This window comes from Herpailurus yagouaroundi, unplaced genomic scaffold (assembly GCF_014898765.1).
Source record: "Herpailurus yagouaroundi ecotype Mexico unplaced genomic scaffold, PumYag 29, whole genome shotgun sequence".
In the NCBI taxonomy this organism is placed as follows: Eukaryota; Metazoa; Chordata; class Mammalia; order Carnivora; family Felidae; genus Herpailurus; species Herpailurus yagouaroundi.
This window is the reverse complement of record NW_024412377.1, coordinates 21202966-21215618: the sequence shown is the minus strand read 5'-3', so window position 1 is coordinate 21215618 and position 12653 is coordinate 21202966. Positions and strand designations below refer to the sequence as shown.

General features: G+C 33.0%; 1 protein-coding gene across 2 annotated transcripts in view; it reads left to right on the top strand.

Annotated features, from left to right (window-relative positions):
• Positions 1-12653, top strand: part of CDH9 (cadherin 9) — a 137447-nt gene that overhangs the window by 43932 nt on the left and 80862 nt on the right. For both annotated transcript variants that reach the window (XM_040494508.1, XM_040494500.1), the window contains exon 2: positions 3796-4072. In XM_040494508.1, coding sequence (XP_040350442.1) covers positions 3845-4072 — 228 coding nt within the window. In that variant the 5' untranslated portion in view covers positions 3796-3844. The remainder of the gene's footprint in view (positions 1-3795; positions 4073-12653) is intronic.

Here is a 12653-nt window from a genome sequence, read left to right as displayed (position 1 = left end):
CCTCACAGATGTCAGGAGGCTATTTCTGGAGCAGTGCAGCCCAAGGCAAGGGGGTACCTGGATTTAATTCTCAGTTCTTCTGGGTCTGCTTATATAAACTTGGGCAAGCCAATTAACCTCTCTGTGCCTCAGTTTCCTCATCATAATATAAGGGATTATGGAAAAACTCATTTTAAAGAGTTGTCATAAATATATAGATTGAATTAGTAGGACAGCGAATCATTTAGCTTCCTACGATTAATATGTTAGTAATAGTACCAGTATAAAAGTGGCCAAAAATAAGAAAAAACTTGATTCTTCATTTTCCTAATAGATCATCTTTTATAAGAGGTGTCCCTGCTCTAAGCGACACCACAAAAATGGCACAATAATTTACTCAACACACAAACTAATAATCTAAAAGCTATACTTTATGTATCTTTTTTCACCTTCAATATTTAGAACATAAGCAGGTAGCATCTACTCTTATTGATGTGTCAATACTTGGATTGTATTCATGCCTTAGGTCCATTTCTCCAGAGTTGGATCCTGAAGCAAGGATTAGTATACAATTGATTAGTTAACAAATTGCTTCCAGGTCAGAAAGTGAGAAAGAGCATGGGAAAACAGAATCCAAACAGGGTGTGATTTCAAAGTTTCAGTCTCGCATGAGTCTGTAGGGGAACTCTGGGATGTAAATAAAGTGTGAATTTCCACATTTTTGCACCTGTTAGACAATGGCTCAGGGATTTCATGGGAGATGATTGTAAACTTGTAGGCACTTTAGGCACCCTGTGCGTGTGAGCAGAGTGGTTCCAGTAGCCAAAGGAAGTCCTCCAAAGAGAGTTGCAGGTGCAGGTCATTAGAGGCAAAAGCCTGAAAAAATTTTAGTGCATGTGGTGTGTGTGTGTGTGTGTGTGTGTGTGTGTGTGTGTGTGTGTCCATATTAAAGAATGAAGGGAACCTGAGCACAGTGTCAGTGTCCACTGGAAACCACTTCTCCATATGCCACTGCCATCTTTTTCTTAACTTGAGAGATAGATTCTAACTGATCTCCCCCTTAACCAAATTTCTTGCTTACCCTCTAACCTACTTTCCACTCTGCAGCCAGATTGATCTTTTCTAAACATTTCATGTTAAAAATCTTCCAACTGATTTCCATTGCACTGAAAATGAATGCATTTTTTTTTTACTCTAGCTTATAGAGACCTATGGGATCCTGGCCTCTGCCTAAGTCTCTGGCTCCACCAAATACAACTTAACTTTTCTGCTTAAACGCTTATTTCCATCTAGAGTGGGCATCACAGTTAGAACAGACCACAGGAAATGAAGAATGCTCTCTAATTTCTCTTGCAAGAGTGGTCAGTAAAAATGATGGTGAAAAGAGATTTCCCACTGGGGGGAAAACAGGTGGCCAGTGTGGTCAACTAAGGAATTTGTTGTATTTTATCAAAGTGAGACACCAGCTGTTCTTGAGATCCTTCGGCTGCTCATTTCCTACTGCACCATCACTGTTCAAACCATACAGGGCATGTTCTGAGCTAGTGGCCACCAGATGGTACTTTTCCATTGCACTTTTTCTAAGCACTTATTGACTCTGTAGTTTTCTGATATTTATTTCAGAGTTTTACATCTGTTGTGGTTAAATTTACCAATTTCCTATAGTTTCCAGGATTACGAATAGCCACATAGAGTACTAAGGAAGACAAGTGCCTGAGATTTCAGAGTCAAAAAGTAATGTGATTTTAATTTCTCTCATTTGGCAGTGAGGATTTGTGATTATATATGTGTATTTTGTTAAGTAAGAAGTTTTTTTTTAAATAATAGGTATGGAAATTAGAGTACATGTGTGCTGGACAGAGCCAATAGCTGTGGACCATAGCAAGCATCCGTACCATTATCTGCCAATCACCATTCCTTTCTGATATATGACTATGACTATAGTGGAAGCAACCATGGATGATGATGATGATGATGATGATGATGATGATGATGATGGCGGCATTAACATGTTGACAATTTGTATGCTAGCATTATGCTAACTTCTTTACATATATTATCTTTTGTAAAACATTGTTTAAGGCTGTGTATCTAGTTCCAATACTTACTACTTGTGCATTTGCCAGATTACTTAAATTCTTCACATGCAGTTTTCTCATGGGTATACACTGTTGTAGAAATAAAATAAAATTTTTGTGATACAAATAAGTATTACTTTGTATTCCTAAAGGTTTAAAATAAAATTAATAACAATGTTTTGTGAGTCAGGTAATAATTATTCTACCTTTCTAGGAGTAAGTAGTTGAGACCAAGTAAATATCACCAAATCTCACAGATAATAATGGAAAAGCCAAGTTGGAGGCACATGTTTGACCTTTATGCCTTGATAACAACAACTGACTCCAGAGACTTATGGTCCAGTGTTGGGCATCTGGCCTAAGCCAGGTAAATTAGAGTCCATTCCCACAATTTTTCAAACTCAAATTAGAAAATACTTTCAGTTGCTTTCTGGATTGGAAGATGTTAAATCTGAACTTTATATATTCGTATATGCCATCAGGTCGAGGAGGCTTAGTTGAAAGCAAGAGAGGAGAGAGGGGTGAGCAAGAGAGAATAGTATTAAAGTACCCACGCCCCTAATTCCTGTTTTCATGAGCAGAAAAGGCCCAATTGCTTCTTTGCTCCTTTCATTTCTTCCTTTCCCCATTTAGTTTGATTTTATATTCCAGTGAATTCTTCCTTTGCCTACATTAGCTTGAGATGGGTTTCTATTGCTTACCAATATCATTACCATTAGCAGCATCATTATTAGGATTTCACATCTTCTGAATGCTTCCAAATGAAACCAATTTGTTTTGCTAAAAAACAAAATTAATTCTGAAATACCAAATGAACTAGTGTTTTTTTTCACTTCAAGAAAATTCAACTTACCGTATCAACAGAGAAACAGTGTTGCAAAATTCTCGATCAAGTTATCTCATAGCTAAGACGCCCATATCGAATTTTACCACATCAATTTTGTGCACTCATTGTTCCTATTATTTTAGGAAATAAATATGTGTTGTTGTTTTTAATTTTCAGGTAAAGTGTGTCCATTTAGAGCATGCTCTTTTCAGCCTCAAGTAAATTTGAGTGAGTTATTCAACTGACTGTCAGGAAAAATACAGTTATCAATTATAAAGGATCAACATAGTATGGTGTTAGGTATTGCAGGACATAATCCAAAGTATATTTGGTACAAGTTAGTTTGCCTTGAGGAAATATCTTATCATGGTACAGAAGAACAAGGAGGAAGAAGACGAAGAGGAGGAAGAGGAGAGGGAAAAGGAAAAGGTGGAGGAGAAGAAGAAACAGATTGTAAAAGTCGATAGCTTGTGCACTGAAAACAGTGTTACTAAAGGTATATAAGCTCATATATATGTATATATTAATAAATACACTAGTTTTTATTAGTCTTAAAGACTCAGGAACGTTCAGTATGATCCTTGGTATATTGTAGAGCTTAATTTTTTTTCAAATACTTGGTATTTTAAATTACAAATATGTTCTCATTTATATGCTGCAATATAGTGATATTAAAGTCACCTGTTAAATTTCTGTTTAGTTTATCTGTGCTACACGTCTCCTCACCTCGCTCTATGATATGTGAGCTATATGATGTGATATGTTTAATGATAAGTTCACTGATGTAACATGGAAAAATAATGTATATACATTATTTATAAAATATTAATATTTAAAAAAGTTTTATAGTTTACAGGTTATGTGAAAATGAAACACAACCTAATAAGCCATTTTTCTCTCTCTACTCCTCAGGGGAATTGGACAGTACATTGAATTTGATATCCTACTGAAGCTGCTTATAATGAGGACATACTATTGCCTATCACTATTCATCTGGACCTATATGTTTCATACAGTTGATGCTATTCCATTAGAAGAAAAAGCTAGTAGGGATTTGCCAAGCAAAAGGGTTGTGGATCTGACAAAAGATGACAGTAAAATGTTACATCGTACCAAGCGTGGCTGGATGTGGAATCAGTTCTTTTTGTTGGAAGAGTACACAGGTACAGACACACAGTATGTTGGCAAGGTAAGAATTTTTATGTGATAAATCTAGAAGATGAAAGTGATTGCAATTTATTTACTTTTTACAGCAACTTCCCATATTATTAATGATTATTTTACAATATTTGACTAATTATGGTGTGCAGAAGGCATAATATTGCAAATGTTTTCAGTAGGGTAGTATGGGTAATGTGATTTACTCAGGTAGCTAAATGTAGGTCAGTGTCCATAGCATTATTAATCAGCAATATATGATTTATATTTATATATTTATGGATGTGCATCTAAAATGTTTTAAAAACATTCTTTGAAATTTAATTTAAAGCATCGGATAAAGAATAACTTAGTGTGCTATATGAGGCAAAACAAAATGCAATTATAGTATACCAAAAATTACTAAAATATATTGGTGGCTACTAATAAACAATTTATCATAATTAAGAATAGTCTGCTGTGTATGAGAAGTAAATAAGTATAAATACTTCTCTCTCGGTAGTCTGTTTGTTAATATCAGTCAAACTGAACGACTTCTCGCCTGTAATCCGGACCAAAGGGATCAAGGAGAAAGAGAAAGAAAACAGAAGTAGAAAGAAGGCAGTACCTTCGGGAAGGTTAAAACCATCCTAACAGCAATAGCGGCTCATTAGCAGTCTGGAACAAACCGCGATAGAGAATACGTAACTCTCCTTCTTGTATTCATCTTTGAGAAAATAGACTCGTAAACTTTCTCTTCCTCTTTTCTGTCTTCCTCAAAATAGATGACATGATCGTTCCAACATCCAGAATTTTCTATTTATCTAATATCTACCAATCTCATTCATACCATTCTACATGCAAGACAAATCCTTTGTTTATTGGATTATTCCAGATATGTGCCTAATGCTGAGATACTTCCAAATTCTAATAATAAAGCAAAATAAACAATGATGAATACTAACATTCCTCATAAATCACATACTTTTTTTTTCTTGATTCTTTGCACATGATACTAGAAATGACTGTGATGGTCACAGTATTTTTTGAGTTACTAGCAACACGAGGCAGATAAGATAGAATGGGCCAAAAATAAAAACATAAAAAGCATCTGATATCACAAAAGTCATGCCTATATTGCTTTTAAACTAGAAACACATTTATTCTGTGAAATTGCCAAAATCTTGTTGTAATTTTTCAGTGTGTTTGTGTGTGTGTGTGTGTGTGTGTGTGTGTGTGTGTGTGTGTGTGGCAGTGTATTTTTTTCAACTGCAGCTTCTTTTATCAGAAGCCTATTATTTCCTCTTCTTTTGATATCTCCTCCCCTGGTTCCACAGGTCATACTCATTTTGCCCCATATAGTTCACTTGCTGATTCTTTTTTTTTCCCTCTTATTTCTCCTCAGGTTAGTCATAGGGCATCCCCCAGCATCCCTCATTTAACATCACTTCTCACACTATAGTTAATAACTAACATCAGGATATTTCAAGTTCAACTGACAAATGTTTGTGTCTAAGGACTTGAAATTGCCTTATGATTCTTTTTCTAAGGCAGTGTATAAAGGGCACATTCAGTTCACAAGGTCTTACATAGAGGGTTTCATCCTTGGAGATTCACAGATGCAGAAGAATAGCTACAGATAAAAAGAGATGCTCAATCGTAAGGCAATCAAGGCTCCACTACAAGCATTTATTTTTAGCTGTAAACAAAGATGCTTCCTTCTAAAAATTATGTGTGCATTGATTAACAGACACCATTACTGCACTGACATTTTAAAATATGCACTATGGTTTAGAACTTTTTGTACCATCCTGCTTTTTTTTAATTAGTTCTGTATCTGTCAAAAATAGTTACTAAAATGTGTGCATAGTTTTATTTAATTAGTTTTCATAAAATATTTGATCACTTGTCTTTGGACAATAACCTGTTTTTTTTAAGCCATACACAAGTTAAGGTGTTCAATTTTTTACTGGTTATTTATCCTTGACAACCAGATTATGAGCCAAAGGTAGAAAACCGATTATAATAAGAAGAATTTTTGTCAAATGAAGATAATCAAACCAAAAGGTTATGTCAACTATTTTTATATTATATTTGGAAAGCAATATGTATACGAAAGAGAAGCTTCAACAAAATAAAACACTCATTACTTTTTCGAAAAAAAATGATTTCTCTGTTTTGAAATAGGTCCTTTTCTTAGATATGCCATGCACCATGTATGGAGTTCACTATAAAAGTAGGCTTCCAACTACTGTTTACTTCCATTAACTTCTTTTTTTTTTTTTTTGTCAAAACTGTTTTTATTATATAGACTACTATGTTGTACATTTTGGAGCCAGCTTTTTTTTCTCTCCCATTGGTCGTTGAAGGATGCAATATATGCTGTTCAGGTTTTTACTTTCTTTTTTTTTTTTTTTTTATTTATATATGAAATTTATTGTCAAATTGGTTTCCATACAACACCCAGTGCAGACCACTTTCTCACACCATTCACAAAAATAAACTCAAAATGGATAAAGGACCTGAATGTGAGACAGGAAACCATTAACTTCTTAAGGGTCTTTGAACTCCTAACCTGTTCTCTTGGCTTTCAACATTATCATTCATTTGCATATGCAGAGCCTAGCTAGGACTTGACTTGGTCAAACTTGAGTCCTTCACTTAGGACTCAACTTGGTCAAACACATGAACACCAAACAGATGGTCTTTTTGACCACATTGCTCTGTTTGCCTAGTCTTCTGGGATCCACTACCGTGGCAACCTCCATGTGATGTAAAGGCCTACCATATTTACCATGTACCATGATTCAAAAAGAATATGTAGCCTCTAATGGAAAGAAATTTTCATATTTTTTCCTAGTTTTCCAGAGGCTTGGCATTGCAGACAATATTAAGACCTATTGTAATTTATAGGTGACATAAAATTGTATAAAGTTGGAAGGATATATAATCCTTGGATGAAAAATTTAGGGTTTGATCCGAATTTAAATGAAGAAGTTTTAAAACAAGTAAGAAAATAGTACCAATAAAATGTAACAAAATATACTTGTACATGCACATAAACATGCAATTTACAAGGGTCAGTCCTGGTTTTGCAATTTAGTAATCGCATACAATTTAGAAATTAACTAAACTTTCCAAACCTCAAATTTTTGTTAGGTTAAATTGTTATTAAGATCTCTTTAACTTTAAAATTCTGATGTTTTCTAGGATTGCGGATGGGACTGCATTTGTGTACAAGAAGGGATAGTAAAAATTTAACAAAATTTGCATGTGGATAAATCCAAGGAGGTGGGATTGCATATGGCATGATATGCATGTGAAACACTTGTGTGCATGTACACACACACACACACACACACACACACACACACAGAATAGCTTAATAGGATGAAGTTAGACTACTACTGTCAAAGGCTCAGAATTCCATGCTGAGTTGTTTTATATACAGCATGGAAGCTGAACCCTGTTGAAAGCTTTTGTACTAGTTCATTATTGGTGGAGCACAAGTCTGGGATGCTTGGTTTGCTTTCATTGTTAGGATGGACTGGAGGAGCAAAAAAAGGAATCACAATGATATTTTTAAAAGGAAAAATAAGGGGATATTTCTGTATGTCATTTCGTATTTTTTGCAAGACAGGACAGAAAAGTGAGGAATGTTAAAATTAAGAGTAGTTTTTATATGTTAACTATACTGGATTTAAAATTTTTAAAAGAAATGAAAAATAAAAATAAAATTAAGAGTAATTTTCATTTTCCACAATAATTCAGTCTGAAGTTTGGTTGCTCATTTTTGACGGATGCTATCAGAGATATATTAATTCTGTTTTCTGTAATGAGGGAAATTTTTGGTTCTTACTTAAGAGGATTACAAAGTTATGACAATCGCCATGTAGCTTCCCTGTAATTTGAATAGAAGCATGTGGCTGAATTACTTAAGCAAAAGAGTAATACTGCTCAAAAGAAGAATTTAAATAAATTTAACAAGTATAGCAAAGGCTCCTACAACTCTGTTAGAGAAACTTCATATGCACTTGCTTTCTTACACAATAGGTCGAGATCCTGAGGAATACCTAGTTGTCATGAATTAATAATTAATAGATCACATGCCTATTATTGAGAATTTATATTTAATATCTGATTAAAACACATTTATTACTTGGAGAGATACCAAACTTACAAGTATAGTGTTTATTCCTTCTGAAAGAAAACACTGGTATTTATAAAATAATTGAAATATCAGCTTAACCGACCATTACACTTTAATTCAAATCATTTGCTTTGCTCACAGCAATCAATACAGTGCTATGGAACTGCCTATAACCAGTCACCATTTAAATACGACATATTTTTACCGAGTTAGCTCTGTATGTTTTTATGTTTTAATTCAAAACCTTTTACTATACCATAGCCAAATTACCATGAGTATAATCAGAATCTCAAATTGGAATGGGATTTTAACATTTATCAAGCTCTTGGTTACAACTGGATACAACTGATTTACTTCTTACTAAAACAGTGGAAAACACAGGTACCAACTGGAAAATGGATGGGAGTGTGGTTTATATCAGACTGAGTAATGAAACTGTGGGATGACTCTCCTTTACACTTACAGATATTGACATATGTACTAAATATTGATATCCCCCCAAAGCATACATAAAATAATGTACTTGGATAGGCAATTTTCTCTTAGGCTTTCAGAAAATGGCACTTTGATGTGTACAGAAACAGAAATAAAGTCTCAAAGTTCCTGAAGGATGTTTGATAAATTTTTATAGTGTATTATAGTGTTTTTCAGCATCTAAATAAATTATCTTTGTAAAGCTTTACTATGGTGCAGTACATGTAGCAGCTGTTTCAGATTTATGGGCACATTGTATCCCAAAATTCTCTTTATAGGTTAGTTGTTTAAAACTAAAAACACATGAGAAAAGTATTAAGCATTAAGGCTAGGTTCTCTGGACAGTCTACAATGGCTTATTTCACACTGAGATCTCTAAAACTCTGCTTTTATACTAGAATGCTAGTATTTAATTCTTACTGTCAAGCCCCTCATCGCTTGCACTGCATTATCACTTGCCCGAACCACTGCATTAGCACACCTAATGACTTTTTACTTGACTTCATTATTTTTTTTTTTAATTCTTAAAAACCCATTACACACTGTTTCTTGAATGATACCAACCTCTTGGACAAAATATCTGTAGAAAAATTGACTTAAGTAGATTCAAAGTATTTGATATCATTGTACATTCCAGCCCGTATTCTATGTTCCCACAACAGTATAATATGGCTTTAGTTCTAGACAAAGTGAAACCTTTCTTCTTCCATAGGCTTCACTTCTATTTTATCATGGTCACAGGCACTTTTACAGGGAGTATCTAACCTGCTTTTTCAATATTTCATCTCTTCTCCTTGCTTTAAGTCCTATCTCAACGGCATCCTCTTATATAAAGCCCATCCCCATTCTTCTTGGCTAGAATTTCCCATCAAAATTTAACCACCTATCAAAATCTTATTCAAGGTATAATTTAAATTATTCTGGTCTAATATTTTACCATCTAGAATCTGTGGCCTTTGGGCTTTCAATCTGTGTTTGATTTCATTTTTTTCTTCCCCAAAATGTTTGACAAAATGTATTTATTTACTCAAAATTAATATTCAGTTGCTATCTTTATTAAGCACTTATTACTCTGGATCCTGAGAGACTGGCACTTTGAAACATAGAAACAGCAGAGAAGGTTTAAAATAAATATATCCCATTTTTCCTGGCACATTTTGCAAAAAGTCAATTCCTTTCCTGTATTTCCATTATCCTTGAAGCCCCTAATTGCAGCTGCAACCCTCTCATTTTGCTCTATGCCAAAACAGCACACACTTTAGAATCATTTGCATTCCAACAATTTCTCTGCCCTGAATACAGGTAATTCAAACAGGCATTAAGAATTAAAAGATAAGATGAAACAAATTCTGACTGATTAAGGAAACATAACTACTTCTAGAAATATTTACATTTAAAATTTAACTAAACTTTTTTTCCCCCTGGAATATAGTAACTGTTAAACCATTTAAAATATTAGAGTATGGTAGAAATGTTTATTAGTGCGATTACCAAATCTATGTGTGATTTTCCCTGACATCTTCTACCAACTTCAGTGCTTGTGAAATATTTCTAATATTTTAACAGTCTCTTCCTCTATTGCCAAACTTGCAAAAGATCACATCCACACTTACATATTCATCAGTGTTTAAAAAACAAACAAACAAACAAAGAAACTTAAGAAGTAGTAGAAACTCTAGGAAGGTCTAGAGGGAGGACTGTGAAAAAATATTTAAGCACAAGCATCATTTAATAATAAGCGTTATTATTTTAATAAAAGTTATTAGTGTTCCTTACAAAAAACTAGGCCCATAAAATTAAAAGTTAATGTAAAAAATCTCAAAGATAACTATAATCACATATGAAGATAAGGTTAAAAGTTTACATATTTCTGCTTATTTCCAGTTATATATTTTAGCACTGTTCATTTCATATTACTTACATATATTTTAATTTCTCTTTCTCAGTTAATTCTGTGTTTCTGCACATTGTTAAAATTTCAGTATTTGCCATATAACATCATACATATAATTTTTAATTAAATTAAATTTATGTGTTTTCTGAAATTTCTATTTAGACTGGTATTACATACACACACACACACATTTCTGTGATGAAAATTTGGTAGCTAATAACTTTGAGTGTATTTTAAATTACACTTACTAGATTACTTTATTACTGAAAGTAGAATTCCAAGAGTAATAGATATGAATGGATTTTAAAGCTCTGGGTATGCATTAGTCAGCTGCATTTCAGAAAATTTATGATGCTTATCTTCCAAAAATATGCCAACGTAAGGGATTAGTGTGTTTATTTGTAAAGTTTTTTTTTTACAAATTTATTTTACAAATAAAAAGAATAACAAAGTTATTTTACAAATAAAGATATTTATTTGTAAAGTTATGACTATGTTAATGTAGATCTTAACCCTGTGTATTATTATTCAATTAGTTTTAGAAACTGAACACCTACAATGCAGAACACCAAGACTGAATCCTAAAACTAAGAGTAAATAAGATGCACTGGTCTCTATCTTAGAAATAGATAGAAATAATTTGTTGTAAATAAAATAGTCTCTATCTATAATAAGCAAAATGCTATTATTGCTGGCCTGTTGGAGAAATACCTGATAGAAGGCTCAATTTAGATGAAGGAAAATACTTTTTTCCTTATCTACTAGACTGAATTCCTAATAGTTAAATTCTACCTAGCCTAATTTAGCACTAGAATGACCCTCCAAGTTAATAATGTATGCATGTTTATTTGTTAATTTAGGACCGCCATATTTCCCTATTCCCATGAACATAGACTATTTTTTTTTTACCAGATTTTAACAAAATATTCAAACTTTGCTTGTGCAAACTGTTTGTAATGTGTCCACAGTAAATTCTAATGACTCATACTAATAGTCTTATAGCTATTGTGGTATTGTTCATGGAAAAGGAATTAGGACAATATTCTAAAAGATGTTCAGCCTTTTTTGCACTGACTTCATAAAGTAAATGAGGCCACTCTAGGTATGCCACTGAATATACATTTAGTGGAACTCCCTCAGTAAGTATCCTGTTTCACAGCCAGAATGTTTTAGGGATGCTATTACAATAAATCATCATACTCAGAACTATATGCTAACAGACAGAAACACAAAAGTGAGTTCAAGATCAATAAATAAATGTATTGGCAAATCTAAGAGGAAAAAGGCCTTTCTTTTTCCTACAATGGGAAGGGATATATTTGTATGTGGCCATTTTGTGAAAGTTTCAGCTCCTTTAATGGTTACTATAACAAAAGCTTTTCTTGAAAAATTAAAACATTGCCCCACAGTTTATGTTCTATTGATCTTACTCTACAAATACAATAGGATACATCGCTATTGCATATTAATGGTTTTAAAAAATGCAATTTAAAAACTATTTTCGTAAATCTGTCTTCTATATTTAAAAGGAATTATTGCATACCTACTGGGTACAGTATTTTGCAATCTTATATAAGCTTGATGATAATATTATTCAGTTCTCTATGGTTAAAAGTTTTGTGTCTCCTTATTCCAATTCTTACTGTGAGAAGAATATTAAAAAGTTCTATATTTTAATTTCTCTCTTTACCTCTGTCAAATATTCTTTATATGTTTTTATGCAATTATCGGATGCATGGCCAATTATCTCTTAGGTTTCTGATTAATTGATGCTCTAATATTATGAAATATCACCCTGTATCTTTCATAATACTACTTGCTTGAAGTTTACTTTGCCTGGTACAAACTTTGCCACACCAATTCATTTATGATAATATTTGTATGGTTGATCACTTACATCATTTTGCTTTCAGCCCTTCTGTACAATTTAATATAAAAAACAGCTCTCGTAAACATCTCAGAAGTGGTTTGTGCTTTTCTATCCAATCTGACAATCCTTAACATTTAATTAGTGTTAAGTCCGCTCATAAACAATGCAATCATTGACATAATTGGATCTAAGTGTATCATTTTCTTGTTTTCATTTGTTCCATTTATTCTTTCTACCTTGGTTTT